A 20,721-nucleotide genomic window follows, 5' to 3' on the forward strand; every position below is an offset into this window, starting at 1 on the left:
TGAGGCTGGAGGAGGTGAGCAGGTTGAAAAAGGCCATGCAGTTTGTCGGCCCAGGCTCTAGGACACTGGGACTCATGTACTAACTGATATGCTTCTGTCATAACTGGTTTTTTGAAAGAAAAATAAACCTGTCTTCTGCACCTAGTACACTGTGCTGAGGTCATAACTGGTGTGCTCAATGAGTGTAAGCTGAATTTAATCCCAATCAGTGTTAATTAACACAAACAACTGCCACACTCTATGATGCTCAAGGCCAAGCTGGACTTTGTTCGGTAGAAAGTGACATCCCAGGGCATAAGGGAACTGCAGTTCTGAAAGATTTATAGATTCCTGGGAGACCAGGCAATTTGAACCAATTCTGCCATGGAGGACAAATAAAAAAAAGTTGGACAAATGTTCTTCCAAGATCTTCATAAAAGCCTCCAAAGAGTGAACATGATAATGAAGAACGTATGGGCCAAGGTCTTGAAGAAGACACATGCAGAGAGGCACACGCAGCCTTGGGCTGCTTCTGCTTGGGGGGTTGTTGGTCAGTCCCCAGGAGATGGCTCAATAGCTGAGCAACACTCTGACAGCCTCAAGAGGTGAGGGGGACACGAAGTGGACAGGCCCTGGTAAACCGACCCCTGCTTAGGAGGTGGGACCCAAAAAGCTGCACTGGAGAAATGAGTGACATGGAAGGAAAGGAAACCAGCCAGACTGGTTTATACAGATTGCAACCTGGAGTCAAGTCTTCTGGGTTTCCCAGGATATTTCAAGCTTTGATTTTGAATTAAGGGTGACCCTGGATCACAAGAGGCCTGAAAATATTTCTAAAAATAAGTGTGACTATTTGGAATACAGTACACAGTAAAAAATAAGCAGGTTCACGTGGTGAAAAGACGACATGACAACAGATCACAGAAACAAAGGCAGTCCAGAGAGTGCAGGCAGAAGACAGGGATTTTAAAGTATCTATGTTCACTGTTCTCATGAAGTTAAAAGCCAATCTTAAATGCTACAGCATGGAGCTGCAAACTATAAAAAGTAACATTACAAAATTGAAAAACAAACAACTTGAAATTTTAGAACTGAAAAATACTGTCTGAAATTAAGAACTCAGTATGCATGTTTCAGTTTAGTTGGAGCTAAAGAGAGACTCAGTGCTCTGGAAGACAGATCAGAACAAAGCGTGAGAGACTGAAGGATGGAAAACATGGAAAAGAAGACAAAGGCACAGAAGACCAAGTGAGCAGGTCTAAGATGTTGAATTGAAGTCCTGGGAGGAGAAACGGGAGAGTCTGGGCAGCAGCAATATTTGAAGAGATAATGTCTAAGGAATTTTCCAAAATTGATGAAAGAAATTTACAGATGAGAAGCTTAGGCCTCATCTGTAAAGGCAAAATTGAAGTTTAATAAGTTATATAAGTTCACATAGGGGTCTCTGGCAGTCAGGTGCCAGCACCCAAGCTCTTAAACACAGTGCTACTCAAATACATGTTTTTTTAAACAACAAAGAATGAATGAATGAATGAGTTACAGCCAGCACCTAGCACATATAGGGATGACTTTTACATTAGTAGCAGAAAAAGTAGTCTGTAGAAGAAAAGCATCACTAGGGATAAAGGGTCCCTTCATAATGCTAAAAGGTTTAATTCACTAGGAAGATAGAAAAGTTCTAAATTTATATGGACTTAATTGCATTACTCAAATCAATGCCATGTGCCACATTAAGAAAATACAAGAGAAAAATATGGTAATGACCTCAGCAGATGAAGAAAAAAGCATTTTACCAAATTCAATAGCCATGCATGAGAAACCCTCTAAGCAAATAAGGAATGGAAGAGAACTTCTTTAATCTAACAAAAACTATAGCAAACATAATGGCAGAAATCACAAAACATTATTAAAAAAATTAAATAAATTAAATAAGATTTAAATAAAAGTAGCAACACGTCGTGTTTATGGATTAGAAGACTTCATCTTGTAAAAATTTAATTCTCCCCAAATTGATCTATAAGTTCAAAACTCCAATCAATATTGATAGATATGGCAATAACTAAAAAGGATATAGATCAAAGCTACACAGTCCCTTTAACCCAATAATTCCAAGTTATGTACCCAAGAGAAACACATGCACACATTGACTAAGTGGCATCTGCGAGAAAGTTCATGTCAGAAAAATGTGCAAGAGTTTAAAATTAGAAGCCATACAACTGTCAATCAGCAAAGGAAAGGATAAATAAACGGTGGTGTTTATACAACAAGGATGAACAAAACACTGCTTTATGCAACAGCAGGGAGGAATTTCACAAGAATGGAGTTGAGCAAACAAAGCCTGACAGGAAAGAGTCCATGTTGTACGACTCCATTTATGTACAACTCAAAAACAGGTGCAGCTACCCTACGGTGTTCAGGGATGCACACTTAGGTATAAAACTGTAAATAAAAGTGGGGACCTGATTTCTGTATCCACCGGACACTGGCTCCTGGGAGAGGGGAGGGCGTTCAGATGGGGCTTCTGGGGTCCTGACCGTGTTCCCTTTCTTGAACTTGGTGGTGGTTACATGGATGTTTGCTTTATAATCATTTGTGAAGCTGTAAGTTTATGTTGAGCCACTTATTCACAGGTGTTATATTTCAAAATAAAAAAGCAGTTTAACAATATGGGAGTTGTATTAGTCTGGGTTCTCTAGGGAAACAGAACTGAGAAGAGATAACTGCAACTATTATGAGATTTTTGTAAGAACTTTCTCATGTGACTATGGAGATGGGCAAGTCCAAATTCCATAGGGCAGGCTGCAAGCAGCAAACTCCGATGGCGGTTTTCAATGAATTCCCCTGGAAAAGCTGGCTGGCTGAAGTAGAGATGAGAATTCTCCCTTCTGCCTGCTGAAATCATCACTTCTTCTTTTAAGGCCTTCAACTAACTGGATGAGACATTTCTCATTGTTGAAGACAATCTCCTCAGTTGACTGTAGAAGTAATCAGCCACAGATTTAATCAATTTACTGATGATTTCGGTCCACAAACTGAACAATCAGGCCACTGCTTGCTTGACCAAACAAGCAAGATACCATCACCTGGCCAAGTTGATATGTGACCCTAACCATCACAGTCCACCCCCCTGTCAACCTTGGCAGCCATACATATCTCTTTAAACTATACTTCATCTCTAAATAAAACTGTCCTGTGTACAACTGGAAATGCACAGACTCTCCCCAGAATAGAGTGCAAATCTTTGGGTAATATTTACTCTTAAACTGTAACATGAAGCTAATTCAACTTATGTCATATTTCAAAGGGATAAGACAGGGAAGAAAGCAAAGACATTTGCTTTATGTACAAATACCAATGTACTCATAACAAAATTAGTCCTTGTTTCTGAAACTGTTCATGTGGTCATAGCTAGTATTTATCAGTGCCTTCTTCCACTACCCATTCCATTTTCCCTGTATCCTCAGCAAGCACCTCAGCTGGCCATGGTTCTTTGCCTGGTGGGGTGACCCAAACCTTCATTCCTGAAGTTTCTGGGCCATTGGTAGTCCTGCCTGGATTGGGTGGTTGCAGTTTTCCATTGACTTTAGTCACAGGGCTTGGTAGTACTGAGAGATGCCCTGGGAGATCTCCCGTGTTCCAGGCAAACTCTTTTTTACCTCTATTTACATAGTTGCAGTCCTATTTCTCCTTGATAATCAGGATCAATCACCCCACTCAGGACAGTAATCCCCTTCTTTGCCTGTTGATTCATTGGCATGAGGAGCCCAAAGTGGCCAGGTAGAGTCTAAACTTCCAGTTCAGTGGATTGATTGTTGTGTCTCCTGGAGGGAGCACTCCTCCTTTTGGAACTGAGACCTGTAGACCAGCAGAGCTTAAGGTTGTGGGGACAGGAAAGAAACATATTTCTAGTGGATCACTAGGGGTGATAGTGAGTGGTGCCACTCCCACTTCCACCCCTTGATTCCTGGACCCGTGAATCCTGGCTATAGTAGAAGCAGCCCCATAGAGTGGACGCTGATTCAGAGTAGACACAGCCTCCTGGAGAACACTGCCCCAGCCCTGCAAGGTACTGTTACCTAGTAGGCGACATAATTGAGTCTTCAAAAGGGCATTCCACCATTCTATCAACCTGGCTGTTTCAGGATTATGGGGAACATGGTAAGACCAGAGAATTCCATGGGCATGCCCCCATTCCCACACTTCATTTGCCATGAAGTGGGTTCCTTGATCAGAAGCAATGCTGTGTGGAATACCATGACGGCGGATGAGGCATTCTGTAAGTCCACAGATAGTAGTGTTGGCAGAAGCATTGCATGCAGGGAAGGCAAACCCATATCTGCAGTATGTGTCTATTCCAGTAAGAACAAACTGCTGCCCCTTCCATGATGGAAGTGGTCCAATGTAATCAACCTGCTACCAGGTAGCAGGCTGATCACCTCGAGGAATGGTGCCATATCGGGGACTGAGTGTGGGTCTCTGCTGCTGGCAGAGTGGGCACTCAGCAGTGGCTGTGGCCAGGTCAGCTTTGGAGAGTGGAAGTCCATGTTGCTGAGCCCATGCATAACCTCCATCCCTACCACCATGACCACTTCATGAGCCCATCGGGCAATGATGGGAGTGGCTGGAGAAAGAGGCTGACTGGTATCCACCGAACGGGTCATCTTATCCACTTGATTATTAAAATCTTCCTCTGCTGAAGTCACCCTCTGGTGAGCATTCATGTGGGAACACATATCTTCATGCTTTTTGCCTACTCAGAAAGATCTATCCACATACCTCTTCCCCAGACTTCTTTGTCACCAATTTCCCAGTCACGTTCCTTCCAAGTCCCTGACCATCCACCCAATCCACTGGCCATAGCCCACGAATCATTATACAAATGCACCTCTGGCCAGTTCTCCTTCCAAGCAAAATAAACCAATTGCACTGCTTGAAGTTCTACCCACTGGGAGGATTTCCCCTCACCACTGTCCTTCAGGGACATCCCAGAAAAGGGCGGCAGTGCTGCAGCGTTTGCGTGGTGCCTGCATATCATGCAGAACCATCTGTAAAACCAGGCCCCAGTTTTCTCTTCCTCAGTGAACTGATTTTAAGGCATTCCCCAAGAGGCCATAGCTATGAGCTGGGAAAGAGAAGGTAAGGTGGCAATTAGGCCACTTACTCATGTAACTTACTTGTGCCTTCAGGACCCGCTCAAGCCCTGTTTTGTATATACCATTTCCATTTTATGATGGAGTGCTGCTGTGCACACCTAATTTTGTGGCTTGGCGGGTCAGACAACACCCAGCTCATGACAAGCAACTCAGGTCTCATGGTATCTTGGTGGCCCGTGGTTAAGCGTTCTGTCTCTACTAGGGCCCAACAGCAGGCCAAAAGCTGTTCTCAAAAGGAGAGCAGTTATCTGCAGAGGATGGTAAAACTTTACTCCAAATTTCTAAGGCCTGCCTTGTGATTCTCCTATAGGAGCCTGCCAAAGGCTCCAAACAGCATCTCTATTTGCCACTAACACTTCCAGCACCATTGGGTCAGCTGGATCATATGGTCCAAGTGGCAGAGCAGCTTGCACAGCAGCCTGGACCTGTCGCAGAGCCTCATCTTGTTCCAGTCCCCACTTCAAATTAGAAGCTTTCCTGGTCACTTGGTAAATGGGCCAGGGTAGCACACCCAAATGAGGAATATGTTGTTTTCAAAATCTAAAGAGGCCAACTAAGTGTTGTGCCTCTTTTTTGGTTGTAGGAGGGGCCAGATGCAACAATTTATCTTTCACTGTAGAAGGGATACCTCAACAAGGCCCACACCTCTGGATGCCTAGAAATTTTACTGAGGTAGAAGGCCCCTGTACTTCTGTTGTATTTATATCCCATCCTTTGACACATAAATGCCTTACCAATAAGTCTAGAGTGGTTGCTACTTCTTGCTCACCAGGGCTAATCAACATGATATCAATAAAATGGACTAGTGTGATGTCTTGTGGGAGGAAAAAATGATCAAGGTCCCTGTGGACAATGTTATGACATAGGGCTGGAGAGTTGATATAACCCTGAGGTGGCACAGTGAATGTAAACTGCTGGCCTTGCCAGCTGAATGCAAACTGTTTCTTGTGGTCCTTACTGACAGCTTTTGATAAAAAAAAGCATTTGCCAGATCAATAGCTGCACACCAGGTACCAGGGGATGTGTTGATTTGCTCAAGCAATGATACCACATCTGGGACAGCAGCTGCAATTGGAGTCACCACCTGGTTAAGCTTACGATAATCCACTGTCATCCTCCAAGACCCATCTGTTTTCTGCACAGGCCAAATAGGAGAGCTGAATGGGGATGTGGTGGGAATCACCACCCCTGCATCCTTCAAGTCCTTAAGAGTGGCACTAATCTCTGCCATCTCTCAGGAGTGATTTTACAATTTTCTTCTAGGAGCAACACTGTTAATTAATTCTCCACCTTGGAATCTGCTATTCCACAGTATTAGTCGGGGCTGCTCGGACACACTTATTTATTTATTTTTTTTTTTTGTCATTGTTTACGATTGCCAAATCACCAAAAATGCAGTCTGCAAATTAAAGAAAAGTTAACTCTGGAAAAGCTACACAGTTTATGTGCTGGTTTGAACGTATTATGTCCCCCAGAAAAAGCCATATTCTTTGATGCAATCTTGTGGGGCAGACATATTAGTGGGGATTAAGTTGGAACGTTTGGATTAGGTTGTTTGTATGGAAATGTGCCCCACTCAACTGTGGGTGATGACTCTGATGAGATATTTTCATAGAGGCGTGGCCCCACCCATTCAGGGTGGGCCTTGATCAGTGGAGCCATATAAATGAGCTGACTCAAAGAGAAGGAACTGAGTGCAGCTGTGAATGACATTTTGAAGAGCTGCTACAGCCGAGAGGGACACTTTGAAGAAAGCACAGGAGCTGCAAATGAGAGACAGTTTGAAGATGACCGTTGAAAGCAGACTCTTGCTCCAGAGAGGCTGAGAGAGGACAAATATCCCAAGAGCAACTAAGAGTGACATTTTTGAGGAACTGCAGCCTAGAGAGGAACGTCCTGGGAGAAAGCCATTTTGAAACCAGAACTTTGGAGCAGACGCCAGCCACGTGCCTTCCCAGCTAACAGAGGTTTTCCGGACACCATCGGCCATCCTCCAGTGAAGGTACTCGATTGCTGATGTGTTACCTTGGACACTTTATGTCCTTAAGACTGTAACTGTGTAACCAAATAAACCCCCTTTTATAAAAGCCAGTCCATCACTGGTGTTTTGCATTCTGGCAGCATTAGCAAACTAGAACAGTCTATTAGCCTAGGTTCTTTCTAACAACAAATGTATCGGGTTCTGTCTGCTTCCTCAAAAAAGTCAAGTGAGCGTTCTTTGTTATGTTCTCTAAAAGACGGTAAAACACATCTCTTCCTACCTAATGCTGACACATTTCATTTGAGAGATAATGATTTGCCCTATGCCTGAAATAGAACCAGAATTAAGTTGTGTTACTGCTTTCTTGATGTCTCTCTGATGGTTGGGGACAGCAGAGTGGGCCCCGGAGGCGAAGCGAGGCTGGCCTCAGGCCTCAGTGTCCAAGCCCCAAACTCTGAGCTCCAGAGGAGGCCCCCTTCCTCTCAGAAGGAAGTGCTCGCAACTGTGATGATACTATGAGCCACTGGCTGTGTGCCTTGGATGGACTGTATGGTGTACGAATACATCTCAATAAAATTGCATTACAAAAAAGGAAGTGATGGAACCCAAGCAAAGGCAAACATTTCACTGCCAAGTCACTCCTTTGCTCAGGTGTCTGACTTAGCAGACTGTCCCAAACCATCATGTCCAACACCTGAGAAGGGAGTAGGAAAGCACACATGTTCTGAAGCCAAAGGGTTATTTAGTCTACCCATGTCTTGGTTTTCTTAGCATACAGAGCTGGTGATAGTGGCTCTGAAGGCTGATTATAAGGATCAGAAGCAATTTATGGGGTTTGGCTAGCACAGAGCACACAGCAAGTGCTTAATAAATGCTAGCTATTATCATTAGATAAAAGTTGGAAAAGTTGCTGTCTGGCTCTCAATAAAAGTTTCACTCTACTTTCACTCTAGGAACAAAGCATCTTGGGGAAGACGGGGTGGGAATGGCTATCTCTGAGCAGTCAGGAATGGCATCCCAGCAGGGTGACCAGGGTGACGTTGGGGACCTTTGAGTTTTGGTTTGTTTGTGTTTACAGGGAGAGTGAGGGAGGGGACGGAGGCAAGGCACTCTTGGCAGAGGCTTGGTGGAGAGGAAAGCCAGTTGGCGTCGGGTGGCTGGAGAGCAGGGGACTGAGGAAAGGGCTGGCAGTACCCTGGGGGGGGGGGGGTACCTGGCAAAGGGCTCTCAGCCAGGCCTGCACAGGTGGGGTCTGAGGGTGTTCTGAGGATGGCAGGCCCCAGATGAGTCCATAAAATGGATCCTTTCTGCAATGCCTGGACACAGCCCAAGCTCCCTGTGAGGTTTTGTTCCTCATCCCAGAAACCAAAATCATTGCCCGGTGAGAACCACTCCTTGATTGTTTTGAAGATGTAAGTTTAACTGCCCGGGAGTAAGGTGTGCAGCTTCCGGCAACGGAGCAGTCCTGGAGAGCACAGGTGAGGCTGGGTCTCTTACAAACAGGAAGGAGTTTTGGACCAGGGGTTAGGAGACGGGGCACCTGCGTCCACTGGGCCATCAGTCAGCAGTGACGCCATGGAGCCAGCCCCTTCTTCTCTGGGCTTCATCTCTAGTCAAAGGAGGAGAGGGAAACCTGTGCCACGAACTTGAGGGGATGTTCGGAGATTGCCCCTCACCACGTTACTTGGCAAGGCTTTCCCACAGTGGACGGGGCATACTTCACCGCCCCTTTACATTTGGGTTCAGCCCTGTGACTTGCTTTGGCCAATCAAAGGTGGTCAATGTGCAGTGTGCCCATTCCGAGGCTAGACCTCAAGCAACCCTGCAGGCCTCTACTTGTCCTCTCACATCTCTGCCAATCTTATGCCCAGGCTAGCCCACTGTCTCAGCAGGAGGAGGAGAGAGAGGTGGAACATGGTCAAACCATCTTCATCAAGCCCGGCCCAGAGGAGCCAGCCACCAGATCAGCCACACACAGGTCAGAACTAATCACCGTTATTGGAAGCCACCAGGCTCTGAGGTGTTTTGTTACGCAGCTTTATTGTCACAATCATGTGATACAACCCTGGCCTGAAGGAGCTCCCCAAAGGCGAAAGCCCTGGTATAAATATGTGTTTTACCCTCACGGGGTTCAGAGGCTCATTCTGTAAATCTCTTGAGCAACAACTAAGGGCCAGGCAGAACGAAGCAGACGTGGACACTGACCTTTGGGGGTGACACTCCAAGGAGAGGAAGAGATGGCAGACACTGCACAAGTACTCACAAAGTGCTGTGACAACTGTGCTGGTGCGAAGGAGGGCAGCCCTAGGGACAGACCAAGGAACCTACCTGGGCTGGGGGGTCAGAGAAGGGCTCCTGCAGAAGTGACATTGAAGCTGAGACCCAAAGAATGTGAATGAGACAGCCGGGGGGAGCTGAGGGCATGGAGGGGAGAACGTTTCAGGCAGCAGAAGGAGCACACGCAAAGGCACCGCGGAACGAGGGCCAGGTGCCCTCAGGGAACCGGGAGACATCTGAGGTTGGCTGGAAGACAGAACGCACAGGGGCATAACTCCAGAAGCAGCCAGGTGGGTCTCGCGGGCCAGGCGGGCGGGTCAGAGACTCAGACTAGGTGAAAGGAGGGAAGGGGCTGAGACGAGGGACGCAGAAGTCGGAGTGATGCGGTTGCTGGCTTTGGAGATGGAGGAAGGGGCGATGAGCCCAGGAAGTGCGTGGCCTCTGGAAGCTGCAGAAGGCAAGGAAATGGGATTCTCCTCTGGAGGCTCCGGAAGGCACCAGCCCTGCCCACATCTGGATTTCCTCCCAGTGAGATGGGTTGGACTTCTGGCCTCCAAACTGTGGGATAACAACTTTCTATTGCTTTAAGCCACTAATTTTGTGGTCATGTGTTACAGCAGCAACAGGAAACAAATGCCCGTAATTCAGTTGATGAATTGATAAATTCCCAGATTCATCGATTCATTGCTTCTTAGTGATTGCCTGTAACAAGCCACACCCGGCAGGCAGAGAAGTGAACGAATCACACCCTTTGCCAAGGACAACCTGTCCCTCCTCATCTTATCCCCTCTCCTGGAATGACAAGTGCTGGGCTTGAATGCTCGGCTTCCAAGCTGCATGAGAATCAAACACCAACTGCTCAGTGGCCGTTACTATTACTGCTTTCTTCAAGGACAGAGTTTAATTTTTTCTTGTATTTTCCTCAGTCCTAATTTCCATGGGATCCTGAAACTGTGAAGGCACAAGCTTGCGTGTGTGTGTGTGTGTGCGTGTGTGTAAGGGGTGGGTATCATTTCCCATAGCTCCCAGAAGCCTTTCAAGAGAAATGGCAGGTGCAGAGCAGTCAGAAATGAAATCCCAAAGAGACAAGCCAGTCCGCCTGGCCCTGTGCAGGGGCCACCCGCCAGCTCCGCCCGAGCTCTGGGATTATGGGGGCCAGGCTGGGCTCCTCACAGGGGTCTCCTTCTGGGACTCTGTGCCACGGAGCTCGTGAAGCTTAGCGGAACCCATTTAAACCAAGCTGAGGACTGGCTGGTTTGTTTAAAGCCCAAGTGAGAGCACGAGTCTAGAAAAATGCACTCTTCTCTGTAGCCCCCCAAAACTGTTATGCGATCATCAAGTTTATCTCATAGCTGCTGCACCCCCAGTAAATGATGGGCGTCTCACCCAAAGAAAGGGCAAAAACGTGTATGTGTGATGGCCTGGAAAATGGCCAGCCTAATGGAGGCAAGGGGACTGCTGTGTGGATTCTGGGCTCTTCCATCCAACGAGGCAATGAAGAAGACACACGACGACAAGGATGGTGCCTTCAGGGTGCTCACTCCAGGCCGGCACCGCTCTGTGCTTTACACACCATCTTGGGTTCCTGCAGTGGCCATAACTGGGTGCCACAGAATGGGGGCCTCAAAACAACCAGAATTTCCTCTCTCACTGTCTGCGGCCAGAAGTCTGAAGCCCAGGTGTGGGCAGGTGAAGCCCAGGTGTGGGTAGGGCCATGCTCCCTCTGCAGGCTCCAGGCGAGGCTCCTTCCCGGCCTCTCCTGGCTTCTGGGGTTGTCGGCAGTCCTTGGGGTTCCCTGGCTGGTAAATGTGTCACCCCGGTCTCCGACCCCATCTTCACATGGGATCCTCGCTGGTGTCTGAGTCCAAATTCCCTCTTCTTATATAAGGACCTGAGCTCTACAGGAGTGGGTCCCACCCTCATCTGGTTTGGCCTGATTTTAACATTAACTAATTCTATGTATAATTTCACATTCTGAGGTCCTGGGGATTAGGACTTGAGCACATATTTTGGGCGGGGGGGGCACATTTCGAGTCCTAGCGTATTTAAAACCCTTTACTCATGAATAAAGCTTATTAGCCCCACTTAGCAGAGGACTGAGAAGTAAGCCACCAAATAGCTCCAAACCCTCCTGCTCTCACCAGCCCACTGCACCGCTCTAGTCCAAGCCCCCATGGGCTCCTCCCTGGCTCTGCTTCCACCTTCCCTGCAGTCCCTTCTCCATGCGGAAACCAGACGGAGCTGTGAAAACTAAAGGCCACGTCACTCCCCACTCCAAACTCTGCTGTGACTACCTGGCTCACCCAGGAGTAAATGTGGATGCTGCAGGGGGGCCTGCAACTCCCCCGGCCCCCTGCCCCTCCCTCCTCTGCTCCCCACTGCCAGCACACTGGCCTCCTCACCGCTGCAGGAACCCCCAAGCCTGCTCTACGGGGACATGGCCTTCCTCTGAATGGCTGCCTGAGAACTGTGTGTTGAACAAAGCTGTGCTCATGGATATCTGTCAGAGGGAAAGGAGGACTCCCCCAAGGTCACCAGCCAGCCAGGGAAAGAGCCGGGGCCACCCCAGCCCCTGGGGCAGAGCTGGGCTCGCACGCACTGGGCCCCCACCCCCTACCCTGTGTCCAGATGCACTTGCCCCAAGTGGGGCCTGAAGGGAGGGGCTTGCTGGGCACCCCCCGTGGGCCTGGGCCTGGCCTCACACTCGCCCCCCAGCACTCGGCACTCCACGCTGCCATGCTGGGAGCGAGGTTCCCTGCCTCCATTTCAGAGATGAGGAAGGAGCTCAGAGAAGCTCGGGCTCTCAGCCGAGCCTGCCCAGGCAGAATTCCAATCGGAGTCTACACTGGAGGATTTCAACCTCCTGCTTTTGGAAAGATCAGGTCAAATGGTTTCCACTAACTGCAGCAAACATCCACCCTGAAGGAATATAAAATAAACCAAGTCATTCGGAACCTAAGGGTTCAAAATACAGTGATGAAATGAATCTAAGGAAATACCATGACTCACTCTAGCAGACAAGCCGACCCGGGGTTTTGGCCACTTCCTTCACAAGCACCTACACAGATGCATGGACTTGCAGCACACCTGCCACTTGCCCCGTGACACCTGCCCTCGCCATGCACCCCCTCCCAGGTAGTAGACTCCTGCAGTCCACACCCTCACACCTGGCAGCCTCTCCCAAGGATGGAAAAAAGGGACACTTTGACTTTCTTGGCCTTGGTTCTCAGAGACCCAGTAACTGCACCTACGCACAGACGGAAAAGCACAATGTCTAACCCCTGGGGACGCTGCTGGAGGGACGAGGCTGTGTCACTTTGGCATCCTCAGCAAACCTTACCAAATGCAACAGACTTCCTAGGGCACCCACCAAGCCTGGAAAGGCACCTTCAGGTACACCCTTCTGGTGAATCCCTGCGGCGGTGGTGTGTGTTGTCCCCTGGCTTTACAGAGGGAAGTGGGCTTGAGTTTACCAGGATCTTTGATTCGATCCCGGCTTCAGGTAGGAAGTGCCAGCCTGCTGGGAGCTGCAGGTGAGCTCGGATGGGGCCAGGGGCTACGGCGGTGGGGGGGGCCTCGAGAGCATCTGCCCCACGAGCATTAACTCATTTGATTCTTGCACACACACCCTGCCTCACCCCAGACAGTGGTTCTCAACTCTGCTGTGCATTAGACTTGCTGGCAGGGCTATGGAAGCAACACAGGCCCAGGCTCCTGAAGCAGGAGGGGTTCGGGGTTCTGCATGTTAACCAAGTTCCCTGGTGATTCTGAGCAAATGAAGCTTGAGAGGCAGCACCGTAAGATGAGGAAACCAAGGCACAGAGAGGTTAGATACCTGCCCTCAGTAAACAGCTGTGGGGGATTTGAGTTGGAAATCCAGCATTCTCGGACACAGCACACATCGAGCAGCATGGCCAGTGTCATGAACGTCAGCACTGAAGTCAGAAAGATCTTAATTTAAGCCCCAGCTTCATCCTTGTTGGCCGTGTAGACCTTGAGCAAGATGCTTGGGCCAGCACAGAGAGGTCTTGTAACCAACTCACAGTCACACAGCACAGGACACCCAGAGGGCTTGGACCTCGGCTTCCTCTCTTCTGACTCTGCAGAGGACAAGGCTGTTCCTTCTCTGCCTGGGGGGCCTGGGGCTTTGACAAGATGAATTGCACCCTGCACATTTCTCAAGAAAACCCTTGCTAGCAACTCATCTGCGAAGGAAGCAAAATGTGGCATGTACCTTGAGACTCTCATGGGGCTTAAATGATCAAATGCTCAGAAAGCACTCAGAACAGCAGCTGGCGCTGAACGGGCGGCTGCCACCGCAGCGAGGACCCGCGCTTCGTGCCTTGGCTGTGATTCTCTCAGCCTTGACTGTGCTTGCTGTCCCTTCACCCCCGGGCATCATCAACAGGGTAATGGTCAAGCACACAGCAGGTGCCAGCTGCTGCCAGGGCCCGGCTTGCGTAGTCTTATTCTGTCCCCCCGCCTTGGAGAAGAAGGGGCATCCTTGGCCCCGTTTCACAGTTGGGGACCCCGAGAACTACAGAGGCCAAAGCAACATTCTCATGGCCACACAGGAGGAGGGGGCAGGGCCAGGATGCCGGCCAGGCCTTCTGAGTCATCTGCCCTCGTTCCCGGCACTACCTGCCGTCGTCACACCCACCACGCTCCTTCGTAACCAGGAGTGCACGTTGCTGTCTTTCCGGTGGCTCTGTCTGGCCCATCCTCACACCCCGGGACCCCTGCCATTTGGAAGGGCTCAGGCACTCTCTCCTGCTGCCTTGTGACAGCTTCAGAGCCAGCCTGTAAGTCCAGGGCCGGGGGCTTTGTTGCAAGCGGCTGCTCAGGGAGAAGAGGTGGTGCCAGCACTCGGACCCAGGCCTCCTTCCCCGTCACAGCCCTACACTGCTGACACCCCGCAAACGCCAGGCCTGTGTTCGTCCTGGGTGAAATGCCTTCCAAAGACCTTTGCCTACAGGGAGAGTTGAGGTGTGGAGGGGACTGTCCAGCGCATCCCAGCAATGAAAGGGGCCTCAAATACGACCCAGATGAACCTCCCTGTCCCCTGACACAGACAAGGGGAACCCCAGGAGCACGTGACCTGTCTGGGGTCACACAGCCAAGGAGAGCCAGGGTTGGGACCTGAGCCCGGGCCCCCGGGGGTCCCGCCTCGAAGGCCACGCACCTGGCAGAGGGCAGCCAGGGCCTCGGTGCTCCTGACGTCCTCCTCCTCCTGCAGGTCGCTGCGCGTCAGCCTCTGCCTCTCCAGGACCTCGTGAAAAGCCTGTGAATAAAACAGGAGCTGAGCTCGGTGGAAAGGCGGATCCCTCCCGTCCTTGGACCTCTGACCTTATTTCCAGAAAATTCTGCCCAGGTGATCCCTGCCTGACTTATACATAAGGAAGCCGAGGCATGGGAGGGAAAGCGGCTTCTGTGGCTAGTAAATTCCATCCAAGGCCAATACGAGCAAACCTCATTTCTAGAAAGACCCAAACTGTGGATCTTTGCAGTGTCAGCAGGGGCACCAGGGTCACCCCTCCCTCCTGGCCACAAGCCTCCCGGCTCCACCTCGGGCTCTAGCTGCCGGGCCTCAGCCCCAGGCCCTAGGGGACAACCCAGGGCGATGTCCAGAGAAGATTCCAGCTCAGCGCGGTCAGCGACTAGCAGGCCCTGCTCTGCCAACGTGCCTGGGGCCTCGGGGTGGGTATGACGCAGCCCTGCCCTGAGCCACTCGCAAAGCAGTGGGGAGGCAGGGGCTGACCCAGGTCGGCAGGGAGACACTGCGGATGCGGTCAGAGGAGCCCTGGGGCATGAAGGCAGAGCAGAGGACTCCTCTCAGGGAGGGGTCCCAGCGGAAAATCCCCCTGGGGGAATGTTTAAGCTGAGTCTTTAGGCACCAGGAAGCGTTCCCTGAGGAAGAAGATGAGCTGGGGCTCAAGGAGGCACAGCAGCCAAGACGAGCGGGCAAGCGGGGCAGGGTCCCACAGGGGGGCAGGTTGGCCAGGGCGCGGGAGATGAGATGAGAGAGTGGGGCACAGACCAGAAAACAGAGGGCCTGGAGGGGGTGCTGAAGAGTTTGTCATTTATTTGTTCATTGGTTCGTTCATTCATTCATTCACTCATTCATTCAGTCTTCAACCCTCCCTTCCTTCATCCGCTGTCTCCTGAATGCCGGCCGTGCACCTGGCCTGGGGTCAGGTCCTGGGAGGCAGGGATGGTTCAGCCATGTTCTCTGCACTCGGGGCTCACAGCAAGTGATGGGATGGAAAAGAAGAAAGGCCCAGAAAATGTAGAGTGATAAAGAGCTAGGTATTCAAACCTAATTATTCCCATTCCAAACAGATCTTCCCAAAGAGACAGTAGCCGTCCCACTCCTTTAAGACAAATCCCAGAACCTCCCCGGGCCTGGGAAGGATTCCTGGGGTGGGGAGGGGAGCTGGACCGGGACCGAGAGGCCTCTGTTCCCGCGGGAGGGGGTGGTTCCCAGGCCTCTCCCTGGGGAGCTGCTCCCCGACCCTGCCACCCCCAGGGAGGCCCCGTGCGGGGCGCTGGGTGGGTCTGGACCAGAGGCTGTGCTGCCAGCCGTGGGGTGGAGCCAAGACCAGCTGTAACGAATGCAGATGTACCAGAACAGGACTTGCAGGAGCAGGTCAGGCCATGGCCGCCCCTACTTGGTCACCCATGACCCCACGAGGTGCTGCTGTTCCTGCTTTGCGATGAGGAAACTGGGAGCAGGATCAGGCAGCAGACTCATCACTCAGCTCGTTAGCAGCAGAGTCAGCATCCAAACCACAGGCCCCAAAGGCTTAGCCCCCATGCAAGACGGCCATGGAGAAGGCCCCGACCCCATCCCACCCCCAGGTGCCGGGACAACACAGGGAGTGATCGCGGAGCCTGGCCGTGTCTCTTTGACATCTGACATACCCGAATGCTCCAGCTAACTCTCTTCCCACAAAGAGGGTGACACTTGCTTCCTGTCCTCCCCGGGTCTCCCTGTCCCCTTCCCAGTCAAGACCAAGGGCCTTTTTGAGCCTGGCTGCCACCCTGTCCCGCTCACCCACCACAGATGCAGCGCTTTGTGGACTTGCTGCCCTGCCTAAGGGGCCACCCTGTGTGGTGCACCTGTCCCCACACTCCAGGGCATGGCCTGTCCTCTCTGGGCCGCATGATTTCACCCTTGAGGAAACTGAGGAAGCCCGGGGTGCGAGGAGACCTCATGGCTGATGGAGACCAAAGCCCCCTACGCCCCATGTGTGGTAAGCGGGACATGGCCAGCCCTGGGTGGACGGTGCCTCGGACACGGCAGCTGGGGCGGGTTGGTGAGTCAGGAGCTGGTCACCTGGAGGAACTCCTCGGGGTCGGCGGTCGGCTGCGCCTCGGCCAGGAAGCTTCTCCGCTCCTCGTCCTGGGCCAGCTTGAGCCTGTCCACCTCCTCCGCCTGGTGGGCCAGCCGTGCCCTGACCAGGTCTTTACCTTGCTGGACAAACTCTGAAATTGAATGAAGCCAGAACGTCACTGGTAACTCTCATAACAAAACTTCCGGTGGCTTCTTCTGTCAACACTGAGGACGGGGAGGAACTTAGGGGCAAATTCCCATTTTCTTTTAGTTATATTATTCAGACTTATAGACTTCAAAAAAGGCTGATATTCGGAGCTCCTGGCCTTTCAGGCCCCGACCCCTTGTTCCTCGAACGGGCCCCACTTGTCCTCAGTACAGGCCCAGCATTCCATAACGGGCTGAATTCAGCTGCTGTGCAGAGAGCGGCCGGCTGACGGGACCATTTACCTGGGAAAGGGTGGGGAGCAGTTAGCTCTGTTCAGAAGAGAGTGTGGGGAAGCGCTGGGCGGCTGGTGCAGGACATCTGGGAGGGCAGAAAAGAGCAGATCTGTAGGGAGGAGAGCTGAGAGCCACAGACACAAGGACGGGTTATTAGAGAAGGCAGGTGAGGAGGGCAGGACAAGCTGCACGAAGAGGTGCAAGGCTGTTTGTGAGCTGGGGAGGGGGATGGAAGGGCTAGGGACAAGTTCAGTACTTCGCCCCGCACCTGTCACAGGCACCCACAATGGGCCCAGCTCTGGGGGTAACGGTGAGCAGGAGGCAGCCCCCACCCTCCAGGAGCCCGTCCATGGGAGACATGTGAAGGGGACTCAGTGCTGAGCCAGGTGAGGTGTGTGTGGGGGGTGGGCTGTGGCATGAGTAGCAGGAGGGGTGGTGGGCAGTGTGGGGCCCCAGAAGGGCTACCTAGGACAGGTGACAATGGAGAAGGGGTTTTCTTTTTTACCAGGGGGAGGAGGATGTTGAGAGAAGAGAAGCAAACGGGCCAGACCATGAGGTGCCTGAGGTCTCTGGGGAGGTATATGACTTTGAAAGGCATATACACACCACATACATCTACGTATAGACATATATGCTGCACACATATGGATTCATATATATACACATACAGAGAGACATATACACTACACTCTCTTTTTACACTTGCTGGAACGCATACACACTCCTGGGGTTTGATTTGGAAATCTGTTTGGCCTTGGGCACCAAAGAAGGGAGAGTGGCTGGATGTCTCAGAGAGAGTCGATCCCAGTGCCCGGGGTCCTACCTCCAGCTCCAAGGCCTCCTTGAGTCCCCTGTCCTGTCCAGACCCCGACTAAGAGCCCCTGCCTCCCTGGGCCTGGGCGCCTCTTCCTGCGGTGGAGCGCAGCCCCATTTGCAACGGCCCTGTGCACAGATGCTTTCGTGCTCTGTACTGTCCAGAGACCCAGCCATGGCAGGACTCACGGTTCACAGGAGCTGCAACCCTGCGCAACCTGGAGCCCTCGGGGTGGCTCCACGAAGCTCTGGGATTTAGAGCTGAGTGAGCAGCAGGGCCCTGCCCTCCGACCCCGTCTCCAGCCGCATCTCTGCAGGGCAGCTGGGCAGGCTTGGCAGAGGAGGCCACAGAATCCTGGAGCCTGCTTGGCCCGGATCTGTTAGAATGTGGAGTCCGTGCTCCAGAGGTGGTCTGACCTGGGTCCGCAGCATCCCCAGACCGTGTTTCCACTCGTGCCCCAGGCGATGTGCAGCAGCTCGGCCTTGATCAACACTGGGACCGCCGATGTGCCCTCCTGCCAAGGTGCATGCACGGGGGTACTCCGGGAGCTGGTGCTGGCCGTGGGAATGTACCTGCCCTGCAGTGCTGCTTCACACTACCCTGTGCAACCGTGACTGAGCCAACGATGCCCTCTAAGTCTTCAGCCCCTGCCCTGCCCGTGTCCCGGGGTTGGTGCCAGGACTGTGGGAAACACTGGCCATGCTCTGCCATGCAGGCTTCGCCTCTCCCACTGGGTGGGCACCTGTCACCCACCCTCACCCATCCGGCAGCTAGGTGGAGCCATGTGGCTCATGCAGGACCGTGGGCTGGAGCTAAACGACGTGTCATTTCTGGGTTGACACCCGTCACTCTCCTTCCCCCTGCGTGTTCCAGGTGGCACTGCTGCAGGACATCGGAGCTTCGTCAGCCTGAATCCCTGAGCGTCTAAATGGAGCCGCAGCCCTCCCTACCCTAGGAGGGGGCCCCTATGAACACTGTTTGGTGGAGAAGGAAAGTGGGGCTCAGGGAAGGTCAGTGACAGTCCTCAGGAGCAGAATTAGAATCTCAGTCTCATGGGCCATGGCTTGCCACGTTGCTTGGCATTTCTAAAGGCTGCCCCCAGCCCCATGGACCCTGGAAGGACTGCAGCCGACCAGGCGCCCCAGCCTCATGCTCACCCCGGCTGAAGCTCTCCGCCTCCTCCCAGAAGGCCTTGTGCTGCTGCGCCAGCAGCTCCTCTTTCTGCCGCCCCGAGAGCTTCCCGTCCCCACTCAGCAGACCCAGGCTGTGGGCAATGGCGGCCAGGCGGCACTTGGTCTCCTCCTGGATCTGCAGCCTCAGGCTCTCAACTGCTTTTGCCATGTGCACCCGCCTCAAGGTTCTCTCCAGGGTGTCCTAAGAGGAGAGACACACGGACAATAAGCTGGGACATCCTGGGCTTGGCTCTGGAGCAGATGTCAGCCCCAGTCCCAGCGTCCCCACCCCATCACGAGCAGAGCTCAGCCGAACTTTCTTTGGGATCCCGGGGGTCTCCTCAGGAAGGGCTAGAAGCCGCTCTTGTAGGGACGTGGGGAGCTCACATCTGCTGACACATGGGATGCACTCAGTACAGAGAGAGCACTCCCGAGAGGTTGCGCTTGTGCAAAAGAATTCAACCATGTGCATAAGGTAAGAGGAAAGCCTCCCTCCCCTTCCTTATTGTCATCTCTCCGCCTTGCAAAGTGGTCTCTTGGCCTCCACAGCCCCAGAAATGAAATGCAGAAAGAAACAAGACAAGCTCCAGTAAGTTTTGGCTTTGGGAACTCAAAGAGAACTGAGACCCAGGGCTATAAGAGATTTTCAAGGGTTAAGATTGATTTTAATGTACAGGTTTATACAACCAGCTCTCAAATGTTTAGAATAGATAGAAAACTAGCTAGGCAAAGGGGCAAAAAGATGGATGGATGGATGGACAGCTGGATGGAGGGATAGAACAATACAGCAAACGTGGGAAAATGTTAAAATTGCTGGATCTGGGTATCTGGGGGTGTAGGTTGGAGTTCTCTGTATGGGTTTTGTACTATTTTTATAACTGTCCTGTAAGTCTGAAATTATTTCAAAATAAAAAGTTAAAAAAAAAGATTGACTTTAAGACAATCAGAATTTGGAACAGTCAGAACTTAGACCAGGCCCCTCCCTGCCCCACCACTTCATCGTTTTTCAGGAAATGACTTTTGGAAAAGGCACAGACCTTCCACGTCTGCACATGCGTCCTCACTTCCCAGAAAGAAGATGCTGACAAATGTTTGTCGAGTGGCCGCCAGGCTGATTCACTGGGTGGGTGGGCAGTCGTGTCCGGGCCAGGCCGCTCTAAAGCCGAAGACCCTGCATCTCAGAGGACGGTGGTCTGTCCACTCAGGGACGGCTCCACCCACCGCGGGGGCAGCAGCAGGGGCCTGACTTAGCCGCGGCCCCCACCTGCCCACTCACCAAGGCAGCTCAATCCCCCCCTCTCCATTTCCTCCTGTTGCACCCACAGCCAGGCCCCAGCTCAGTCCTGGGCACCTCTGCCCTGGGCTCCTGCACAGACTGTTCCTGGTTTCCCCGCCTCCCACCTCTCCCTTACATCTGTCCCCACATCACAGAAAGGGGGGCCCCCTAGATGCTGGCTTGGTTGGCTCTGTCACCGCATTCCCCAAACCCTCCATCACCGTCCTCCCATCTACCTGTATGGAGCCTTCTCTCATCTCCCCCAGCCCCCCTGGTCCCCATCTCTGTGCCCCAC

At 52.0% G+C, this 20,721-nt stretch overlaps 1 protein-coding gene across 5 annotated transcripts in view; it reads right to left on the reverse strand.

Moving 5' to 3' along the window:
* EVC (EvC ciliary complex subunit 1) overlaps window positions 1-20,721 on the reverse strand; it is an 82,857-nt gene that overhangs the window by 29,075 nt on the left and 33,061 nt on the right. For all 5 annotated transcript variants that reach the window (XM_037829380.1, XM_037829376.1, XM_037829375.1 and 2 more), the window contains exons 9-11: window positions 19,136-19,352; window positions 16,727-16,875; window positions 14,573-14,671 (exon numbers count right to left, since the gene is read on the reverse strand). In XM_037829380.1, coding sequence (XP_037685308.1) covers window positions 14,573-14,671; window positions 16,727-16,875; window positions 19,136-19,352 — 465 coding nt within the window. The remainder of the gene's footprint in view (window positions 1-14,572; window positions 14,672-16,726; window positions 16,876-19,135; window positions 19,353-20,721) is intronic.

Source organism: Choloepus didactylus, chromosome 3, assembly GCF_015220235.1.
Source record: "Choloepus didactylus isolate mChoDid1 chromosome 3, mChoDid1.pri, whole genome shotgun sequence".
Lineage (NCBI taxonomy): Eukaryota > Metazoa > Chordata > Mammalia > Pilosa > Megalonychidae > Choloepus > Choloepus didactylus.